General features: G+C 40.3%; 1 protein-coding gene across 2 annotated transcripts in view; it reads left to right on the top strand.

Moving 5' to 3' along the window:
- ACMSD (aminocarboxymuconate semialdehyde decarboxylase) overlaps positions 1-20,293 on the top strand; it is a 28,750-nt gene extending 8,457 nt beyond the window's left edge. The window contains exons 2-10 of one of the 2 annotated variants that reach the window (XM_063116605.1): positions 92-223; positions 3,120-3,216; positions 5,212-5,261; positions 7,081-7,317; positions 9,647-9,740; positions 13,409-13,504; positions 14,998-15,170; positions 17,568-17,666; positions 19,677-20,293. In XM_063116605.1, coding sequence (XP_062972675.1) covers positions 3,132-3,216; positions 5,212-5,261; positions 7,081-7,317; positions 9,647-9,740; positions 13,409-13,504; positions 14,998-15,170; positions 17,568-17,666; positions 19,677-19,739 — 897 coding nt within the window. In that variant the 5' untranslated portion in view covers positions 92-223; positions 3,120-3,131 and the 3' untranslated portion in view covers positions 19,740-20,293. The remainder of the gene's footprint in view (positions 1-91; positions 224-3,119; positions 3,217-5,211; positions 5,262-7,080; positions 7,318-9,646; positions 9,741-13,408; positions 13,505-14,997; positions 15,171-17,567; positions 17,667-19,676) is intronic. The other variant, XM_063116604.1, reaches the window with a different exon arrangement.
- Positions 20,294-24,398: the final 4,105 nt, after the last annotated feature.

Here is a 24,398-nt window from a genome sequence, read left to right as displayed (position 1 = left end):
CCTACCATGCATACCAAAATATTCCCGCTGAACATAACAAAATGAATCCCCACCATCTATTTTTATTCAAAAACATGCTCAATTCCGTCAGGTCTTTTCCATCTCCTCTAAACTGTTTGATGCCTAGTATGTAATAGCCAACGGAGGACTCATATTCATACTCTGCAGGAATATATGGCTACATTCTTCCCTCCTGGCACTTTGGACAATCAATTCCCAAAAGGTATTTGCCAGAGGAATCAGATGGTAGCATTGTAATTATAGCTTGTGATATTTGGAACGATTTTCTTGAATTGTGACATAGCTGCCAAGCCATTCTGAGAGCCTGCCAAAATATTGTCTAGGGTATGGGGGTGGGGAAGACTGAGGTTTCTAATGTTTATCACTTATGAATAATGCATGAGGCTAATAACACAACTCAAGGTTAAATATGACCTTAGTATGATTTTATTAAGAATATGTAAGTAATCCCATGGATCAAAACAAAAAGTGCAAACAATCATTTAGTCCAAACCCCTTTTCCTGGCACAGAAGCCCATGTAGCTCAAGCATCATTGACAAGTAATTATTGACTTTGTTTCAAGAAATATACAACCCCAAGCCTGCATAGAAGCCACATTTTCAGACTTGCAAATCATGCCTCCTAGTTCCAAATGTAAAGGCTGTAGCCACAAGGTGTGTGTGTGTGCAGGTCTAGACTCCTTATAGATATACACCAGACCCCACTCCCTTAATTAAAATAATTTATATTAACAAGCAACTTTAAATATAAGGGAGGAAGTGAGGGAGGAAGCAGCAGCCAGGCACCTCTCCACCGTGCCTGGGTTCAGCTCCAGCTGAGAGCCCCCTTCCTCCTGCTACCAATTATCTCTGCAGAGGCCACCAGTGAGGGAGGAAGCACCAGCCAGGCACCTCTCCACTGTGCCTGGGTCCAGCTCCAGCTGAGAGCCCCCTCCCTCCTGCTGTCAACTGTAACTGCTGAACTTTGCAACTAAGATTGTAGTGCCTGAATTTGCTTTCCTTTCCCCCCCCCTCCTCCTCCTCCTCCTCCTCCTCCTCCCTCCCAATCCCTTTTCCTTTTGTGTCATGTCTTTTAGATTGTAAGCCTGTGGGCAGGGACTGTCAAGAAATACTTTTGTAAGCCACCATGAGAGCCTATTTTGGCTGAATGGCGGCATAAAAATCCTTAAATAAATAAATAAATAAATAAATCAGATATTGGGGTTTTCTCCAGTTCCTCTTACCATGGACCCTGCAGTGCATCAATAGGCACTGCATCATAACACTCTAGCTCTGGTTATTCATGCTCCAGTAATCTTCTGTTTAAATTACTATACTGAATCATACATAGGGCTGCCCTTGAAGATGGCTTAGAAACAACAGATGATGTAGAATGCAGCAAGCAGAATTTTAACTGGAACAGCATGGTGGGAACATATCTCACTGGTTTTAAATGAACTTCATTGGTTTCCAGTCTGTTTCTGAGCTCAGTTCAAGGTGGTGATCATCTATAAAGCCCTTAATGGCTTAGGATCCAGGTATCTAAAGAAACACCTGCTTATTACAAACCAACCTTCGTAGAAACAAGCCATCTGCTGAGGCCCTCAGGAGCACCAGGAGGGTGCTCCCATCCGCTGAAGCGAGAGAGGTTGCAATGAAAGAGAGGACATTCTCAGTGAAACTCCCTCCCCAAGGAAATTCACCTCACCTGGCACCAACTTTGTTATAATTTCAGTGGGAAAGAAAGCAGCAGCCAGGCGCTTCTCCATCGTGCCTGGATCCATCTCCAGCTGACAGCCCCCCTTCTTCTTGTTACCAACTGTCACTGGTGAGGCCATCAGTGGGAAAGGAATCAGCAGCTGAGTGCCTCCACATTATGCCTGGATCCAGCTCCAGCTGAGAGCCCCCTCCCTCCAGCTCTCCTAGCTGAGAGCCCCCTCCCTCCTCTCCATCATGCTTTGATATGTATGAGGCTATTAGAGGGAGAGGAAGCGGCTGCTGGACTTGGCAATTAAGAATTTAGTGCCTTCTTCCCCTCCCCTCCATCCCAATCCCCTTTCCTTTTGTGTCATGTCTTTTAGATTGTAAACCTGTGGGCAAGGACTATCTTCAGAAAGATTTTTGTAAGCCGCCTTGAGAGCCTTTTTTGGCTAAAGGGCAGAATAAAAGTGCTATAATAAATAAAATAAATAAATTTTGGTACATTTTTATTCTCCCAGACCTTTTAGCTACATGTGTTCCTACCTGAAGTATTTTAATGCTTGTTTGCTTATTTATTTAAAATATTTATGCATCACCTTTCCTCACACTTTAATGGAGCTTACAAAAAATAGTAAAATACAACACAATAACATTAGCAATGCAACATCAAAGCCAGAAATAAAGCCTCTGCAATCAAACACATAATTTTTATTGTTTTGACTATTGTAAAGTGCCCTTATATTTGGAAGAAGGGGAGTATACAAATCATATAAAGGAATAAATAAATACAAGCGATTGACCAGCTCAGGTGTGAGTGGCCAACAGTGAAGAAATACATTCCACATATATTCAGAGATGTGTTCTCTTCATTATTCCTGCACATGCTCAATAATGCAGGCTGACATGGAAAAGCAAGAATCAGTGCTGAAGCCTAGAAAGCCCTTGCTCTGATTAATCATATTTGGGAGAAGCTGCCTCTGTATTCAGGGTTTAATTTGAGCCAAGGCAAGACCCATCCATTTTTAATGACAGGGCTCAGAGCCAATACATATGAAATGAGATCGTAATGAATTTGCACATTGTTAGATAGTATTTCCAGTACAACTCTTTCCTGCAGTGCAATGGTGACATCAGAAGACCCATGTCACATGGGAGGAGACTGTAGACACTGGAACATCACTACCACAGGAATGAGACATAGGGTGGGCTCCTGTTGTATAGCTCCAGGCTTCTGACATTACCAGAATGTCATGGGGAGAAGCTGTAGTGCGAGAGCTCCCAGTTTTCTGAGGTAATGTCAGCCAAAAGCCCATTACAATGGTACTATATTAAAAAAATAATACAAATATAGTGAATTTATAATATTTGTTTGAATAAAAAGGCAACATTTGTATTAATAAATGTTCATCATTTTGCAGGGGGAAGCCAAAATGATGAAAGATGGAAACATTTTCAGAGTTATCCAGGAGAACTGTTGGGATCCAGAGGTTCGGATTAAAGAGATGGATCAATCAGGTACCATCAATGTGGAGATATTGTATATGATTCAGATATTCAGAATGACAACAGCAGTTTCTAAGGAAGACTTTAGCAAAATATTCATCATTAATTTTCAGAATTCATTCATATCAGTTAGGAAGCTGGCTTATACAGGGTAAGACCATTGGTCTATCTAGCCTAGCATTGTCAACACTGACTGGCAGCAATGGCTCTCCAGGGTTTTAGACAGGATTCCTTCCTAGCTCTCTATGGAGATGTTGGGGATTGAATCTGAGACATAATGCATGCAAAGCAGGTTCTTTACCACTGAGCCAAAGGGCTCATCTACACCAAGCAGGATATTCCACTATGAAAGCGGTATGAAAGTGGTATATAAAAGGCAGGAGCCACACTACTGCTTTATAGTGTTAATGAAGTGCACTGACAACTGTTGGGGCCCATGACACATCTACACCAAGCAGGATATAACACTATGAAAGTATATGGTATGTGTCTTATCAGCCCCAACAGTTGTCAGTGCACTTCAATACCACTATAAAGCAGTAGTGTGGCTCTTGCCTTTTATATACTGCTTTCATACCACTTTCATAGTGGAATATCTGCTTGGTGTAGATGAGCCCCCAAAGTCTGTTAAAATTGAATGGTTGTGGGGGGTGTGTGGGAGATTTCAGAGCAGCTCCCCCAACCTAGTGCTCTCCAAATGTGCTGCTTGGGGATGATGGAGTTTGTAGTCCAACATATCTGGGGGGCACCAGCTGGGGAAGACGTTCTTGGGAAGCAACAAGGAGGCTGAGAAAACCATGGGTGTGTGCATGTTCATGGTACACACTGCAGGATGCACCAAGTTAATAAGAGCACAGGAATGCAGGACGCAACCTGAGTGTTGGAGTGCTACAGATTAATATGTTGTTTTCCATTTTGATTGTCTAATGGTCACTCAACATTCCATGGCTACTGAATATGCTCGGTCTATGCAAGCTGCTTGCGGGGGAAGGGTGGCCCCCTTAGGGTTTTGTTTTTCATTGTACTTCTCCAAACCTCGTGGTTTCCCTGAGAGCGTGTTGATACCTCCCTCTTCTTTCTCATTGCTCTCACTTTGACTCGATTCCTGTTGGCATTCACAACTTAAGCTCTCTATTAAAGGAAATAATAATAAAGAAAGAATTCAACACATACAGAACCTAGAGATAATGGGTTCCATCACATCTTTTTTTTATCCAGTTTTCATCCGCGGTTTCCCCCTCCATTTCCTTAGTGAGTGAACAGAGAGAGACTTACTTCTGAGTAAAGAAAACCAAGACCTCAGAAGAAAGCATAGGGTTGCTCAGCACTTCTTTCCAGTTTGCTCTTTTAGACTTTTAAAAAAAAGCTTCTGATTGACCACTCTATGAAAAGTCAGTTCTATATGTGTTTACTCAGAAGACAGCAATACACAGGAGGGAGAAGTGCATTTATTTCTCAGGGAAGGAAAATAATCCAGACTTTCCCTGCTCCAAAAAGAAACCAAACATGAAGGGGAAGAGGGGAAATGAGTGCAGGACATGGTCGACATCATGTGAGTACTGGGCTGCAAAACCACATACAAGGCATGGCGAGTGTGCGATAAATCACTGGTGTGATGGAGCTTGATATCCATTGTCTCCTATGGAACCTCAGTCAATTTAAAGTGACTCCCTGTACCTTGAGGCAATACAAGTTGGCTTTTGAAATGATTCAAGTTTGGGTAAATGTATGAACATTTTGTACAAAGGAGTTGTGTATTGATTCAGCTATACAATTGCATGAGCCAAAGCTTTCTCTGAACAAAGACATTACATCAGTCTGTGAGCCAGGCATGATGTATCTGTATTTGTTTAAAATCCATAGCCCTACATCTGCAAGAACCTCACGTATTGTATACCTACCACACAAATGTCAAATGTTACATCAGATCTTACCTATCATAATTCACAGAAACATCCTAGTATCAGCTGCATCATCTTAAAAAATTGTACTTATTCTGTCCCATAGGAGTCACTGCCCAGGTCCTTTCTACAGTTCCCGTCATGTTTAGCTATTGGGTAAGTCAGTGATGAAAACAATTATTTCCGTTTGTGTTGCAAAATTCAAAAGCAGTAAATGCAAAAATTAATCTTAATGAATGTGGAGAAAAGCTTGAAGCCAGATAGACACTGTTAGGACAGAGCAGGGCAATTCTAAACATATATCAGGTTTGATATCCATATGGATATCAAAACTGATTGATATATGGATATCAAAACTGATAATATATAATGTATTATCATTGATAATATATAATGTATTATCATTGATAATAATACTGAGAAGTGCCCTACAAATTGAGAGACAGTCAGCCACTGAGAGATGTAAAGAGAGAATGGTTAGTCATTCTTTATTCTTATTGACTCTTCATATTTCAGGTTAAGAAGCTCTCTCCATAATAAATAGAACAAATGTTATGGACAGAGCTTGTCCATATAGTTTGCCTGAACAAATTTCATCCAGGGCTGCATTCAAGCTGGAAAATGTGAATTTGTTGGAAAGGTCTTCTGAATGCAAGCAGTGAACAACAATAAGGATGCAACCCTGTACTCAAATTATGGTGGTTGGAGAGCTTTAAGATCTGGAGCTGCATCTAGTGGGAGATTACGTCCAGGGTTTCATCTGTTGACCTTGTGCATGTGAAAGCTGTGCTTTTCCACAGGTCTGGGGCTCAAATGGCCTTGAATTCTTCTCCCAAGGATACCTACATGTTTGTAATACATGTCTCTTTCCAAGTGAACTGCCTAGGCAGTGTACTATACCACTTCTACCATTAAACGTTCCTGTGTGTAAATGGTATAAGGAAGCTGAAGCCCTCCCCTATGTATAGGAATCTTTGTTCACTTCTCATTTCCTGGACTCTCACTGCCTGCACCACAGTGGTTGCTGCAGTGCAGGGCACCGTAGTGTCTTGCAATTGGCAGGTTGTCATTTGGGAAAGGGTGATGTTGTAGGGTGTTTTTCTGTCACCATGTATGGATTAGCTCCTGGATGAGGTAGACTGTCGTTACTACACTGTTCCATGATTGATGACAGTCAGCAGTGTTCCCATGGATGCTGGGGGAGTGGCTGACAGGTTGTTACATCTTCTCGGTTTTGTATTGCTGTCATTTTCTTCTCAACATTTCTGCTGTGTTTGCATAGGATCCTGACTATGCTACACAGTAGGGCAGGACCATATGCTAAAAAATAATCCCTTTCCCTGTTTCCTCCCCTGCCTCCACCTGTTGCAGAATAAATTGTTATGTAGAAATATATTGCCTGATGTTATTATTTTGCTTGGCATTCCCCTTCTGAAAACTGAAGTTAACAGGGGGGAGGGGGTAATGACCTTCTAGCAGCAGTAAGTAGTTTTCAGTCTTTGTAAGTTAATAATTAAAAAAAAAATACGTTACTTATTACATACCCATGATTATACTAAATGGCTTAAAAAAAAAACACCCAACCCTTGATATCCTCCACATTTTGCCCTATTGACATGATAGTCAACTGGACTGTCAATGATTTGTCACATTCAAAGGTATAAAATCTAGCAAAGACAAATGGAGATGCCAAAGGCCTTCAGTTAGAAATATATATTATGTTATATATTATCCTATTAGTTAGAGGACTCCTACGAGTGTGTGGAGCATCCAGGTGGGAGGATTTGAGGTCTGAAAAACATGCTGATTTATCCTGGCTCAAGGGCTATTTAGTTATTTTGTTAGCCAAAAGGAACTTAATGCATAGGTATTGTTTTCGGTACCTTTCCACTTAAAGGTTATTTATACAACCAACATTTATGTTCCTGCGACTTTAAAACATCTGAATTCATTCTTCCTCTAATATTTTTACCAGGCAAAACCACATGATACTCTAGACCTGTGCCAGTTATTAAACAATGACTTAGCCACTACAGTCAAGAAGTACCCAAAGAGATTCGTTGGCCTTGGTACACTCCCCATGCAAGCTCCAGACCTGGCGGTGAAGGAAATACATCGCTGTGTGAATGAGCTTGGATTTCCTGGTGTGCAGATAGGATCGCATATCAATGACTGGGACCTGAATGCCCCAGAACTCTTTCCAGTCTATGCTGTGAGTAGACATTGCCTTGTTTCTAATAAGGAGATGTGTAAGTCTCCATGGTGACAGTAGAATTGTAAACCATAGATATCTTTCACCAAGAAAAAGTCAAGAGAATAGGTCTGGGATCTTAAATGGAAGTAGAAGTAGTCTCTTACATATGCCATGGCTCAAGTCAGTTGGAGCTTGAAATGTGATAACGAGCACTGTGAACTGAATCTGATATGTGATAACGAGCACTGTGAACTGAATCTGGAATACAACAGAGATCCAGTGCAGATACTAGTGGACTTCTTAAGCTTCTTAATGATGAACAATAGGCACTCCAAAATAATCAATCAATCAATCATGATGATGATGCACTAGGTGTTCTTAATTCTAATCTAACACACTTCACTACAATCACATTCAGTGCCTTTGTAGCAGCGAACATGATTTTATGCACAATGCATGTTTTGTTTCAAGGAGTAGTCCTACTTAGAGTAGACCCATTGAAATGAATGGGACTTAAATTAGTCATGACCAACTTGTCTCATTCATTTTAATAGTTCTACTCGAAGTAAGACCAATGATGGATAACACCCAAGTTAAATAACTATGTTAATAGAGTTAATGAATAAATTAAGTAGTAATAATATTAAATAACTATGTTAATAGAGTTAATGAATAAATTAAGTAGTAATAATAATAATAACCCTTGCCTGTTAGATTCAAATGTGAAAGAAAAGACTCCATCGTTCTTGCCAATTAGAAAGCAAACTATCCATCTTCCATCCTTCTTACCAAGTAGAGTTCATAGAAAGCATTCTTGCCTATCATTGTGCAAAGTGGTGCAGCAGAAACCTCAATTTGTAAGAAACCAGTTTGAGCAGAAGAGCCTCTTAGCTTAGGCAACCCACACATCTTATAGGGGTGGGAAACCTCAGGCCCATGGGCCAAAAAGTCTGGGTTCCCCAGATAGCCTTGCCCCTTTCTCTGGCCACACTCCCTTCTCCCACCCCCAACTGCTGGACAGTTGGGGGTTTCATGGCTTTTCTGCAGTCCCCCACCCACCCCCATATTCTAAAAGGTTGAAATAGCTTAGTCACTGGCAATAAGAGCTTTAAGCTACAATATGCTGGTGTTTTTTAGCTCTCCTCCACACCATTGCGTTTGTCCACATCTACCACTGGAATGTGGCCCTGATATCTTCTCTAAAATTGAATACATCCCTCAGGGTGAGAGAGCTTCTCCACCCCTGTTTGCCCCTTGATCCCTGCAATAGCACCCTGGCTGAACCTGTTTTGCGTGGTCAGGCTGCTGCCTGTTCAGGATAGAACTTCATATCATCCGTTTCCCATCTACTGGCTCTGCCCAGCAGGGGATACAATGAATTACAGCTTCAGCCCATGAAGTGGCTATATCAGACTGTCAAGAAGGAGACAGCAAAAGAAACTACTATAGTATACACAAACATCTGAGAGGAACAATAATGGAGGGCTGGGTAGGAAATAGCATAGAATTATGAAAGTATTTCTGCTCAGACATATTTTTTTAATTTTTTTTTACAGATACTCAATGCCTTCTGAGTCTTAACTATATTGGAAAACTTGTGTTGCTTATGTAACTATTGCAGCATTTTAGAACTGCTTTGTTTGCATCTGTCTAGAGAAATTTAGTTCTCCCTAGGGAGCTGTAGTTCTGTTTATCCATGTACTGTTAATCAGCAGCTCAGCAACATTCTCTCTGAACAACAAACATAGTTCCAGGCAGAGATAAAATAGAGACACTAATATTAGGATCTTACTTCAACAACATAGCTATATTCCTATCTACTCAATGAATAAGACCTATAAGACCCCATTTCATGTAAAAGGCAGGGTGCATACCTACTAGTCACCCTGTGGACCCTCCAGGGCCATTTTGGAAGGACAGAAATGAAAATATAATTAGACTAATTAAAGTCCCATTCATTTCAATGGGTCTACTCTAAGTAGGACTAAGATGGGATACTACTCCTTGAAGAAGAACATGCATTCTGCATAAAGTCATATTTGCTGCTCCAAAGGCACTGAACAGGAATGTAGTGAAGCAGTACAAGTTATGTGTAAACAAGCAATATAATCAGGATTACTGTGTAATTGTGACTCTTACATGATTTACTCTTGTGTTATACAAACATTGATTACAATTCTATGTTTAAAACTGGCGACGTAATTGACTAAAATGTCATATATTTCAGATATATTTCAGAGAGCTCCGGCTATTGGGCGGTATAGAAACGTAATAAATAAATAAATAAATATATATATTTTGTCATCTATTTAACAATCACTTCTTAATTCTCCCTTGTTAATTTAAGGCTGCTGAACAATTAAACTGCTGTCTGTTCGTGCATCCCTGGGACATGCAGACAAATGGAAGGATGTCTAAGTATTGGCTTCCCTGGCTTGTAGGTCAGTTGTTAAAATGCTTAATCTCCATTTATTAATTCAGTCAGTAGCAGCAATGTGTTATGCAGAAGACATGACTAGAAATGTACAAGGAAGATTTATACAGTTCCTCTGACAATCTCTTAAAATCAACCACAGCCATGAAATTTACAGACACAAACTAGTTATTTGTATTTAACGTACAGGTAAAAGTATTCATTACTTGAATTTTAATTTCAAAAGCCCGCTGTTGATTGTTCTTATAATAGCCCTCTTAAAGTTGCTTTACCCATTACCTGGAAGCACTGAAATGGGGATATATAAATGGCTATATTTCTGGATGGCAGCAAAAAGTAACAATTCACGCACCTCAACCATGCACACACCCACACACTTTGAGATCTAGCAGTTGTATTTAGTTTGTACATTTATCCATGAGGAAGATAACAGAAGTCACAACAATGGATGCTACTTGGAAGCTGAAATAAAAGTGTGAAACTCACCTGTACTTCCCATTTTACGGCACTTTTGAGTAATGTCAAAAGAAGTTCAGATTGCCTCTGCATCTGTAATAAAAAACAGACCAGCCCAAGGTATTTTGCAGCTTGAAGTGGAGCAGCAAATGCCCTCCCCGCTTCTAGTGAATTATACCTAAAGCTTGCCAAGTTATTTTGGCACCTGAGGCAGAAAATCCTTTAAGTTCCTTTCCCAATTCCTGGGAGTGAAAATAGAATAATACATTTGAGAACCAACAATTTACTGCCCTTTCATGACACCTCAAACCAGCTGCCTGAAGCAGTCACCTCACTCTGCCTAATGGTAGGGCTGGCCTAATAAGCTATCTGCAGTTAGCAAGTGATGGACAATTGTTAGCTTTGTCAGATCTCAAGGTTCACTCTCAATGGACCACCAATAGATAGCACCGGACTGCCTCCTTCCTTATATTCCATAGAGGCCTTTTACATTTTGTATTTAAGTTCCATAGGACTAAATGTCTCTTATCACATATTCCTAATTTTCTATGAAGTCTATGCATCTCTTGAGCATCTCTACTTTTCCTCTTATGACTGCGTGTTTATATCAGATTGGTCATTCTTCTCACACAGAAATGAAATGTCTTTCTATAACATAAATAGCGATTACAAGAATATTCTGGAGGCTAAATTGTTCTGGAGGCTAAACTGACATATCTTTCTTCTTGGCCATGGGGATTATTTGCAACCTGTCAGTAAATTCTGATATGGCAATCAGTACTTCCTGTGCATGAAAGTAGTTGATTCAGGGTTTGATTTATAGCTTCAGCCAAGTGATTTGCTGAAAAAGGTCTGGGCAGAAAATAGAGGGGGTAGAAACCCTGAAAACATACTTGCTGAAATTATGTCAGTAGTTTGGTTCAGACAGGAATGAGCAATGAACTCTTAGACCATCTGCAGTAGCCATGGGAACCTGAGAACTTTCAGGGGGAGAGAAGTGACTGTAAACTGCCCAGATACCTTGTCCTTCTCAGCCTGTATGAGAGCGAAAGGGGGAGATCCTGGAAACCAAGAGTGCCTTTAGATGTTTTTTTTTATTATTACATGCTCATGACGGGCCACTCTCACAGATGTCTGTGGGTCATTTTGATGAGGCAGCAGTTCTCCTGCTCCTATCAGAAAATCAGATACTTCTCGGCTATAATGATAATTGGCGCTATTTCCTGCCATGTACAGGAGAGGTTGTGCTATAAAAGCACCCACTGAGTGGGCCACGTGGTTACTGCTTGCTTCTTCTTCCCTGTGTGATTCTGCCCTTCCCTACTGTGGAAGAGAAGCAGGAAGCAAAATGATAGTAAGGAAATGTGATTCTCCCCCCCACCCCACCTGCCCATCTGAAAACACTCCAAAGCAACTGGAAAGTGATATAAAGGGAATATTGGAACCTATATTTGAGTTAGGAAAGAACAGCACCTCTGAAGGGCCTAAAAACTGTGAATTTATTCACAGTGTAGAAAAGGCTTTGAGCAAGTCCCAGCAGCTGTAGGGAGATGTTGTTTTCTTCATGTGGCTGGAAGGAGGGGGCTAAGATGCTAACTAGCTAGGATGGTGGAAGACCTGTGAGTTAAATTATGGACTGCTATTGAATTCCTATAAAGGGGGTAGGGTTGTGCCTAAATTTCTCCAGTAACAATGCGTATCCCCAAACTGATTGAGCACCACTCAATTTAGGCAGACAAACCACCAACAGTACCTCCATCTTGTTCGGATTGAATCTCTTTATTGGCCTTCACCCAGTTCATTACTTAGGGTGACCATATGAAAAGGAGGACAGGGCTCCTGTATCTTTAACAGTTGTATGGAAAAGGAAATTTCAGCAGGTGTCATTTGTATATATGGGGACCTGGTGAAATTTCCTCTTCATCACAACAGTTAAAGCTGCAGGTGCCTTGCCCTCTTTTAAATCTGGTCACTCTAGTATAGCTCCTGCAGCGTTGACTGTTGTGATGAAGAAGGAATTTCACCAGGTTCTCCATATATACAAATGACATCTGCTGAAATTTTCTTTTCTATGCAACTGTTAAAGATACAGGAGCCCTGTCCTCCTTTTCATATGGTCACCCTAAATCATTACTCCTTCCAAGCATTGAGTCAAAGCATCAGTTGCCTGTCCTGGATTTGATGAAAGAGAATCCAGCAGTGACATGGACCCTGAGGCAGAAGAACCAGTGGTGCCAAGAGAGCAAACTGCAGGTCGGAGCACCTCTGAGCCCAGGCTGCCAGAGACCCACAACCCTGAGACTGTAAAGTCTAGCTCCAGCACCGGACTAGCACCCCCTTCTACAAAAGCCTCTGTTCCATGAAGCCAGTGCACCAATGCTAGCAGTGTGCCAGAGCTCTTGGAGAGATGAAGGAATGGCAGAGGTCTGTCCCTTTAAGGCTGCTATTTTGTAGGAAAGGGTGGAGTCTGGGACTGTAACATAAAAGGTTTCAGTTTGGTCTCAGACCTTGTAGGAGCAAGTTGTTCACGAGGAGTTCTCTTGGGTGCTGCAGCTTCTGGTTGGCCTTGTACTAAGCTCTGTGAGCTTTTGTGTAGTCCAAAACAGAGCATCTGAGGGATGTGTGTTTTGTAACTGTTCCTGTCTACCTTGGAAGAGAGTGTAGTAAAGTTTGAAAGGGTGCTCTTGAGAAAGAGTTTTTTATAACTCCAAACATGTTGGACTTGGAAAAAACATCACAATCTTTTAACTTGCAGTGCTTTTGTATTTAGGCACTTGGAGGATTCCTTTTTCTAGTCTGCACAGTGTTTTGGTGCGTCCCTCCTTGTTTGGTCTTCTTCGAGCTCTGCCTCTGAACTTGACTCAGAATCTGAAACCAAACCAGGAAGGCTGGGCCCATCCTGATAGGGGTTGAGCAGGAATCCCCCAGTAACGTCTTCTGAAATGGTCAAGCACTTGCTTGGTGCTTGACCATCCAAGCATCAAGTGGGAGTAGAACCATTGCAAAGCAGTGCCTCGAATTAACTATGAGCTGTGCTCATAGTTAATGCTTTCTGGAAAAATATGAAAAAGAGACCAAATAATGTCAAGCTTGAAACTCTGTTTCTCATTCATACAATTAATCAGATTTCACAATATTTGTGATGGAACCTGAGTGAGGGAAGTAGAAAAATATGCATACAAGTGCTGTAGAAATAATTCTTCCTTTTCTTGTTATTAGGCATGCCCTCAGAAACAACCATCGCTATTTGCTCCATGATTATGGGAGGGTTTTTTGAAATTTTCCCCAAGTTGAGAGTTTGCTTTGCCCATGGAGGTAAGTATCAAAGAACTGTATGGCCGGAAGAAACCTCAATGATTAAAATACTTTTTGCCCCAAGGTTACATGGAACCTCTAAGTTTAGATGTTATATGCTACTAAAAAACAGTTGCTGGGAAGCAGAGTGGGAGATGACCAGCTGGCTGGCTATTCTGGGAAACAGAATACTGGCCTTGATGGACTTTTGGTCAGATTGAGCCAGGGCTCCCTTAAGCAGGATATTCATATTCATTGTAAAATTTATAGACAGTTCCACATCAAGAAATAGTGGAGTGGTATACAACAAATTAAAACAGAAGTAAACAGAAGTAAAACCTCAGAAGTAAGCATACAGTTGCAGAGCACATCTTTCCAGTTTGCTATTTTAGACTTTAAAAAAAAGCTGAGTGACCACACTATTAAAAGTCAGTTCTATATGGTGGTTACTGTAACAATATAGAAACCCTGTTTTTAAAGGGAATAACATTAAAACTTTGTTCTTAAAATAAAAGCAATCATAAATAGGCTTTCTTGTTTTATTCCTTTTTAATAAAATATTCCTCATATTTGGTTATTATAACTGTACCTCTGATCTGTTTGTCTTATACTTCGTGACCAGATACCTTAGAGAAAAGGTGTATATTAAATAAAGGGGTGTAGGTTTATCATGGCAGCAGAGGTGAAGGGGGGATAGCCCAGTGGTGAGAGTTGATCCTCCACAGTTAGTAACTATAGGATTAGGAATGTTCTAATGAGAAAGGAGCATACCTCCACAAGGCACAAGTCCATCTTAGCTTAGACAGTCTAAATAGATTTTATTTTCCTAATGCATATTTTTAAATCTCCAGTTACACTAAGATAAGCAAGATGAAATAGTTTTATACATCTGTATATGAGAAGAAGAAAAATAGAAGGCCAAATGTTAGTGATTTAACTATCAAGAAGATTTTCCGTCACTATTTTTTCCTGTATTACTGTTTGCTGAGGGCAAATAGCAAAGTATCAGAAACAGATGCCAACTCAATGACATCCAGGAACATATGTATTTCTCTAAGACAGGGACGCACAACCTTTTCAGCTTTGAGGACCTTATCTAGTGTCTGCTAGGGACCACACATGCATCGGTAGGTGTAGTTTCTCCTCCACCAGTAGTGGGGTGGGGAACCTTTTCCCACTCATAAGTAAGCAGGACTGAAGCCCACAGCAGCACTTTCAAATAGCATCCCAAATACCAACACCAAACCTCTTAATGTCTACTCTGATGGAAGCATGATATGCCTCTGCATGTGTACTCAGAACTAAGCAGGACAAGTCTCTGCTCTTAGGAATGGACATGGGAAGGTGGGGTTCAGTGATAGAGTACATCCATTGCATGCAGAGGGCCCCAAGTTCAATCTCCAGTATTACAATGTCAATAATGCCTACATAACGTCAAAATATTGAAAGGTGTTTCCATGTTATTACATATATTCATTCAGGCTAAGGAATTTACAATGTATGTTTCTTTTTAGGTGGTTCTTTTCCTTACACACTGGGGCGTATTTCTCATGGATTCAATGTGCGACCGGACCTGTGTGCAGTTGATAATGACACTGATCCAAAGAAATACCTTGGTTCATTCTACACGGATTCACTTGTCCATGATGCACGTGCACTGAAGCTACTGACAGATATAGTAGGAAAGGTGAGCAAGTTAAGATATTGCATGATAAGTCCCTAGGCTGGAAGCACCCTCTCTCCCATCCTGGAGTTTTTGAGACTGAAGGCCAAACTAGACAAAATACCATTTGTGCAATTAGCAAGTGTGGATGATTTTTAAAAATGTAAATAGCAGCAACCGGGTCTCTAATATTTATTATTACATGTATATGCCAGGTTTTTGTTCCTCTTGCAAGGAACCTAGGGTGCCTTACATGGTTTTACTCCTCTGCATTTTATCCTCACAGCAATTCTGTGAGGTAGGTTAGGCTGACAAACAGTGACTGCCCCAAAGTCACCCTAGTGAGCTTCCTGACCTAGTGGGGATTAGAACTCGAACCTTCAGAGGCCAACACGTAGTACTATTTGCAAACATATTAATGCATGCTGACTTTAATCCTTGATTACATTAAAAGCAAGTTACTCCTTTCAACAAATGGAGAAAGAAAGAAAAATTTCTCCTCCCCCTCCCACATGCACAAGAGAACACACATTCAATGTTAAATTATGATAGCAGAACCTCCATTATCCAAATGCCTCACATCATGGAACAGGTGAGAAAGCTTTATGGTAATGTATGACAATCATGTAGAAATAATCAGATATGCAAAACCTGCATTCACCCTGTTAGACAACATTCACCCTGCCAGACAAGATCTTCATCCATACTTTACATGTCAGACAAGTTTGCTCTATTCACAAATGTTTGCCCTGTCAAACGCTGTAAAATGGGGAGAGGAGTCATGTGGCTGTTGTATAAATACTGCAGTCACATGTGTGGAGTCTCCACCACAGTTGTCCAGCATCTTTACACCAGATATTCCCCATCTTTTGTGGCATGCATGCATCTTCAATTCATTTTTTACTACTTCCTCCAAAAGGCACACGGCAGACTGAATTTGGACTATGCTTAAAAGATTGGAACATTTATTTCAGAAACCCCATGGTGACACCTACTGGAGATAATATTAATGAAGTACTATTTGACAGGGAGCAAAGGGGAAAATGTCCTAATAGTGCTCCCTTTACTTTGGACTTTTCTTCTGATTTCTAATGTAACAGGATTTGTGTGTGTGATTGTCTATATTTTAATGTGTACACAACTTCAGAAACAATTAAATGTGATATATCTAAAAGCAGCTGTTTATCATTTTAAACACATCCAAATGTCATTTTGTATCCTTTTCCCACTTAGTAAGAAATAAACCAATGTATATGACATTCCTGTCACGATTTTACTATTCCTTCCCTCCCCTTCCATGCAGGATGCAACTTTATGAATAATGTATATAGCCATCAGAAAAGGTAGGGTATTGCAGGCTGACTCCCCCAGCTATCTCTCCCCATTAACAAGGGGAGAACAGCCTGGCCATAGAGAAAGGGGGTGGGGAAAGGAATTACCTTCTTTAAGTACCAAATCCTCCCTTTTTTCTTCCTTCTTGGTGGATAATGTTCATTAATAGGATATCCTAAAATCACCTATCCATCTGTGGTAGAAATGTAAATGCGGTAAAGAAAACAAATGCTACTCTGTACAAATCTCAACTCCCTTTCTTTATGGGCCCAGTAATTTCCTGATACGTTTTAACTGTTATACCACAAGCCAGTAATTTGCACCTCTCTCTGCCCTCACCACAAAGAAAAAAGAAACAGTTTAACATATACATGTGAAAATATGTCACATTAGCTGTAGAAAACCATCTAATTATGGTGGTGACAAGGGGATCACATTGCACAAAGAACTTAGTTTATTTAATAAAAGATTATCAAATCTGAAGTTCCAAAAAAAGGGGGAATTATTATTATTATTTATTTATATAGCACCATCAATGTACATGGTGCTGTACAGCGTAAAACAGTAAATAGCAAGACCCTGCCGCATAGGCTTACATTGCCTACAAAGACTAAAATGTTTGCAGCAATTGGGCAGAGAAAGAAAAAGAGGTTATTACAGAGTTTGTTCCTGCTGATGCAAATTTTGAGGAGGTAATATGTAAAATTGCAGCCTTTGCTCATGACAAATATGTCATAAGATCAATTTCTTTGCTGTAAGTGAACAAAAACAGTGGCCCCAACAAGCAGGATGGTGATGGGACTGGCTGGATGAAACCATCTGCCAGATTAGCTAGAATAATGCCAATAATGTGTAATTCTCACCGTTGAGCTGGTATTGCCCCCAAATGATGGTGGCAGTGAAAGCCAAATATCCTGTTTGGATTGTGGACATATCAGCCCTGATCAGTATTGTGAATTGCATACTATAACCATTTATGTGCTTATCTGTTCCATTTCATGCTTTCCATAAAGACAATGAAGATAAATTGGAAAATGTGCATCCATTAAGTGCTAATAGTGACATTCACCTGCTTATTTCTGTTTTCAGGACAAGGTGATGTTGGGAACAGATTATCCATTTCCACTTGGGGAACATGAACCTGGGAAACTGATTGAATCCATGGAGGAATTTGATGATGAACTAAAGGTACAATTATTGCATTCTTTAATTGTTTCAGGGTTTTTTTATTTTAGAATTTGCTTTAAAAGCTACTGATGCCTGTAGAGTGATTTTTATCCTATTAGATTCTGATTCAAACCTGGGGGTTATCTAAATGGTATCTTTGCCCTGTGGTGGCTGCAAATCAGCGCTGTGTTGGTTATATTACAAAGAGACGAAGATGCACATTGGAAAAGTTGGGGACTTAACTTTTCCAGCCAGAGTGAGGTCACCATGGCTCTTCAGTGGTCTGTCCTTGCTCCAGCATTGGGACATTCCTGGGTGGAAAGCGACCTCCCATTGGTCATTGTAAGTTGGGCGAGGGGGTGGTCCCAGTGAGCCGAATGGCTGCTGGAAACCCCACACTGCTTCCTATGTCGGGATTACTTGACACCATCCCGCAGCTGCAAAAGAGCAGGTTTTTTTCTAAAGCGGAGGCAAATCAGCACCATCAAGGCAGCCCCCTGGTAAACTCTGCTTTATCACTGCACCCCAAATAACATACTTAAGCACCTATGTAGCCACCTCAGTGAAACTATAGGTTCGGCTATATTCTTACTTAAATTGACATATTCAGGCTGATAGCATGTAGTCAGATATATTTCATAGGGAATCACAAGATGAGGGAGTAATAAATAGAGTCTCAATATTAATTTTTGTGAACCGCCCAGAGAGCTTCGGCTATTGGGCGGTATAAAAATGTAATAAATAAATAAATAAATAAATAAATAAAATTCAAGCTCCTCCTGAAACCAATCTCTGTAACAGCTGTCTGGTCTTACATTGAGAAGTTCTGGACAGGATCTACACTATTGCTTTATAACAGTTTATACTGGTTTTGACAACTGTTTGGGCCCAGGACATATTATATATACTGTTTTCAAAGTGTTATATCCAGCTTGGTGTAGATCTGGCCCTGGTAGCAGGACAGATGTGTATCAATGTGAAGGGACAGAGCTTTGTGCGCAAAGAGGCAGTAAAGCTCAGAATATCAGGGCCAAAACTAATTGTGATGCAGGAAATCTATGAACAGGATCTTCCTCAGTTTTATTTTTGAGTTTAAAAGCAACCACGAGAGGAAGATTGGGGATGCTCCCTGGGGAAGAACACATTTAATGTATTCCCCTGCACTGCTTTCCCAGTTTAAATTCTCCTAGTCCAAAACTATTTGCTACACAGGGGAAAACATACAGGTACCATATAACTAGGTATCTAGATGTTTCTTCCTGCACAAGTAATTGAAGTTTGGTGAGGGATTTAGGGTGGGGAAATAGAAAGGGTTACACACCCTCTACCCAGTGACATTGCCCAATCCTTGAAGTGGCCAGGTGTGGCTGCTAATTAGTTTTAAAAAGCCGTTGGATTTATAGATAAACTAGGAGGAAAGATCATTATGCCTTTCTTGTAAGTTGCCATCAACAACCATGAATTATTTCCTGTTGACCAACTACCCAGTCCCAGGACAACCTGAAACATTGCTGAAAACTCTGAGAGGGGAAGGATCTCTTACTTTATGCCAGGCAAGAGAGGCTGATCTCTAAGTCTTCTGGCATAAGGAGAGGAGTATCCCCTTCACTTCTTGTGGGCATTTACAAAGCCCAGTGAGAAACAGAAGACTGTCCCCTCTCCTCCCCTGCATCCTCAGCATCTGTTGAGAGATTCAAGGGAAGGAGAAACCACCAATAATTATAGAATATGATTATATAATTTAGAAGGGACCTTGGAGATCATCTAGAGCACCCCCTTTTCACTGGAGGCTCTGCCATGCAAGATGAAGCTACAGCATCCCTGACAGATGGCCATCCATAATCACCGGCTAATAATGCCCTGGTTGTTTGTTCTATTTCACAATTAACTTGAATTCATCTTTAGGCATGACTCACTAGGCATTTTGTTTGGAAAGAATCCTGAAGCAGAAATATTAATTTCTTTCTCCAGCCATTGTATACATTCAACATTTGTTAAGACTCTCAAAAACATCATTATTTTTTATTACAGGATAAGCTCAAGTTTGACAATGCTCTTGCATTTTTGAATCTTAACAGAAGGCAGTTTGAATAACATTAGAACGACTAGAAATATTTATCAACACTGTTAGGTGATGTATAATCACACAGCTACATCATTATGTATGAATTCCCATATCAGTTCCAAATAAAATCTATGTATAAAATGTATTGGTTTTCATCAAAGTGAGTCCATCTTAATAAACTTATGTATTCAAGCTTTTATACTGGCTGCACAGAGATATTTCACCTCTTCCATGCTATAGATGGTCTGATTCCATATGCTTAATGCTAATAGAACAACTATGGCCCTTCTTCACACATAGTTGAAAGCTAATGTTAATTCTTGAAATACAGGATATGGTCTTTTCCATGGGATGCTTGTGCTGAGTCTCTGCCATGAGGTTCACACGGCAGAGACTCCATCCATGTTCATGCACACAAGGCAGGGCAGCTGAATACATTTCTCTAATCCAATTCTGAAGTAAGGGGAATCATGGAGCCTTCCTGAATTTTCAACATGTTACCACTTAATCAGTTAAGTTAAATATTATGCCCCTCCTCCACTTGTTTAAGCATTACAATGTGACACAAAGATCTGCATATATATATATATATATATATATATATATATATATATGCACATAACAAAGTAAATTTGCATAACAGTAACAACATTAATTTCATATTAGCACCTCTTTAACCCAGCAGCTATCACCCCCACCCCTCTCTCTCTCTCTGCCACACCAGAAGCCACTGGGATTAAATATTTCTGTCCTGGACGTTCTGTCCTTCTAGTTTTATTTTTCAGGGTTTCTCCCAGTGAAAGGCCTCTCCCATACAAGTTCCCCTAGCTCTGTCAGGACTCAGGAATCAAGACCTTTCGCATCCACTTTCTTTGATTATTTCATTTAAGAATCCTGTATCTTTCCATCTCTGCCACAAGTGGAAACCTTCTTCTTCAGAATCCCTGCTTTCCATTCCCTAAGCTCCAGTTAACAATTACTTCCTCAGATTGTTGCTTAGCAACTTGATAGGTGCAGAGATAATATCTTCTGAAAGGTGATAATGGCAACCTACTTTAGCACTGTTCATGTTTACTTGGAAGTAAGCCCTATTATGTTCAGTCAGACTTACTCCCAGGTAAGTGTGCATAGATTTCTGCCATAGAATGGTACCACATGTCTGCATAAAAGAGAATGGAGTACAGCAAGTGTCTACATTCAATTGAGTTCTATCATGGGGAGGGACTGAGGAAAGAGAGCTATGGAGGTGGCAATTAAATATATTTTTCTGGCCATCTAAAGTATGATTTGTATGGTTATTTTATTCTATCCTATGGTCTGTTTTCAACGTTATGTTATTATTTCAAGTGATTTAAGTTTATACTGGATTAGAAATTAACTTGAAATATTTGTATATCCAGTGTATGTTGTTCTGTCATCCGTCTACATCTTGATAATGTGTATACTCTATAGTATATATCTGAAACATATTTCTTTCACCAATGAGAGTTGAGTAAGCAACAGATCTTGATACTGGGAGTGTGGGGGGGGGGCGTTGTGGCTCAGTGGTGGAGCACATGCCTTGCATAAAGACGATCCCAAGTTCAATCCCCAGCATCTCCAGATAGGGCTGGAAAAAATCCTGCCTGAAACCCTCAATAACCGCTGCCAGTCATGGTTGACAATACTGGGCTAGATGGACCCATAGTCTGTGTCAAGAAATCCATTCCCCTTTTGAGATTGAGCTGCTTGTAGAAATTCCATTTCATAAAGATGGGACTGGACGCATCCATTAAGCCCCCTGCACATGTTCAGGCCCGAGCTGAACTCTTGCCAAAATTAGACTGGCTGATTTCAACTAGGCTAAAGTGAGAGTTTTTCACCTCACCTCCTTTCTGAAAGCCAAGATGCTATTCAGCCTCCCAGTGATTGGCTAAGGCGGCTTGTCTCTGAAAAAACTATTCAGCCAGCTAGCAATTGGCTCAGGGAGTTACCTCTGATGAAATTGTCCAGACTGCTAGGGATTGGTGATGGAGATTTGCTTTACATTTGTCGAGGCCTTGGGCGCAGAGTATAAAGCAAAGTTGGGCAGTGGGGGGCAGGTATTGTTGCCCTTTCACTTCATCTTGATCTTCATATTTTTCTGTGCCAACTTGCCTCTGGGCTTGTGGAGTCCTTGGAACCTGGATTGGGTCATGCCCCTTTGGAAGACCCTTACTTAGATATAGGATAGGGTTAGGTATTGCTTTAAGTTTGACTGCAACATTGTTCTGAAGGGTTTCTCTGGTTTCGATGATTTCTGTACACCTTTTTATCTTTTTCCCCTTTGCTATGTAAATAAACTTAATCTCTACCTTTAGAGCTGTGTGTGTTTTCTTCCAGATAAAACCGCAGTACTAATTCCAGAGCCTTTTTTTTTGGTCTTGCTACTGTTTAAAGTTTTAGGCCTAGAAGCTTCAAATAGAGGGTGCTGGCATGGCCTCTTATTTCTGAAGCTCTCTAGGAGGCTCAGGTTGTGGTGGATGCTAAGAAGTGATGGCAGTCTACCAGGTAATTGTTAGCCAACTGCCTACCCAGCAGGGAGATGGGACCCCACCTCACCCTCCTTCCACTGACTGACTTAGTGGGCCTGTTCAGACAGCACGCTAAGCCACGGTTAGGCCACTAACTCTTTTGCAGCAAATGATTAGTGAGCGTGTTTAAACTGTGGTTATGCAGCCATCATGGTTAGGAATGGTTCACATGACATGCTAAGCAATAATGTTTAGCTCAAAAATGCTTAACCACCATGGCTTAGCGTGTCATCTGAAAAGGGTCACTATAAGGCAGCTTCCTAAATCCTTAAAAGTTGTTTTAAACCACTGTTAATCAACTTAATCTCCCATATGAAATCTAATCATAGTACAAGGAGGTCGTAACTCCTCCTCAATCTGCAATATGGGAATCATAACATTGGTCTATATTATAGGATTGTCGTAAATCACTATGGGTGCTTCCATCTACAGAGGATTCCTAGCACTATAAATCAAAAGGCGCTGTGCATTTATTCAGTTTTTTGCTCCTCAAGTGATTTTTATTTTCTGCTAAGAAAAAAGGCAGAAGTGGTCACAAATCATTTAGACCCCCTGTAAAATTCCATGTTTGGAGCAGCAATTGCAAGATAAAAGCCTCATCTAAAAATAGCCTCTCGTGGTATCCTATTCAAACCTGCACTATTATAACGTTAGACTATTTTTAAAAGCTAAACACACACACACACACACACACACACACATATTTTCCATGCATGCTAAGACCTAAGAGGTTTGAAATCGTATTACAGTCTTTGCTCTCATTTTGAGGGGAAAGAAGATAGTATTTCCATTTTATGTCAATGGAAAAGCCCTGGATTATTTCATTATCTCCTATTGTAAACACTATGAGTAACTATCACCTTTACTCTCTAATAAGAAAAAAATGCCATCAAAAGTAACCAACAAGTCCAAGGAGCGGGGAGGGAGATTTTTTTGAATTTCCTAGACAAAGAAGTTTTTTATGGCTACAACTCCTCTGCATTCTCCTAACATTGTTTGCTTATTGATTTACTATCCACAGCGGCTAACAATAACAAAACAAAACAAATATAATTCTATTACACACCTGATTAGAATGTAATGTTTTGACCGGTGTCTCTCATTTTGAATGCAATCACCATTGAGATGCATATGATGGAGAGAGGCTACCCTAAGCCTATAAATCATCACTTTGGCAACACCTGAAAAAGATAATTTCAGAGTTTCATCCTTAGCGCTAGCATAGAAATTATATCAAACACATGCAGCTCAGCGTAAAACATATGATATGGTCTTTTTTTCTCCTGCCCCCAGTCTTTCCTTTCCTTCCTATAGATTCTTCCAACCAATCAGGCAAACTACTTCTATGCAGATTCATGTAGGTTGCTGATTGCAGGTTCCCTGGAGCTTTTTTTCCCTTTTTTCTCTCCCTCTCCCCACTCCCTCACAGCAGAAGTATCCCTAGAAAACAATAGAGAAATCCAGGATTTTAGTCTACCTGTGACTGAGCAGCAGTTTATCCACTTTTTGTTAGAAACAAAATGCATCACCAAAGAAAAAATGCTTTTTCTAAACCAGGTCTTTTTCATGTGAACATAAAGTGATTTTGGAGTGGGATTTTTAAACAGTTAAAACCCAAAACGTGTACATGTTAATCTATGTATAATAGGCTGCATGCAATTGGGCAATGAATTGGAAGTGTGAGAGCATGACTGAGAGAGTAACTTAAGTAGACTGGCTTTTGCTACAACCTAAGGATGTTTTGTATGGAGAATTTTTTGGCTGGAAATCCAAATTAGCCTGAGACTAACTCTGACATGCAATAGTAATCCTGAACTACATTGTAGGACTGCTGTAAACTACTCTTATTCAGTATGGGAATACGTGGCATTATTGGTATTTCCAGGGCATTTTTTTTAGATGTTGAAAAACTAATAACAAAACATTTCCTCCACAAAATATGTTAGATCTGGCCACAGTGATACGTGCCACAGTTACATCCCGATTGGATTATGTAATAAGATCTATGTGGAGCTGCCTTTAAAGAATGTTCAGAAACTTCAGCTGGTTCAAAGAGCTACTGCCAGAATGTTGACAGGGTTACAGGGAACATACAACTCCCTTGTTAAAACAGCTCCACTGGCTTCCAGTCTGTTT

The sequence above is a fragment of the Elgaria multicarinata genome, chromosome 2 (assembly GCF_023053635.1).
Source record: "Elgaria multicarinata webbii isolate HBS135686 ecotype San Diego chromosome 2, rElgMul1.1.pri, whole genome shotgun sequence".
In the NCBI taxonomy this organism is placed as follows: Eukaryota; Metazoa; Chordata; class Lepidosauria; order Squamata; family Anguidae; genus Elgaria; species Elgaria multicarinata.
This window is presented reverse-complemented; position numbering and strand designations above follow the sequence as displayed.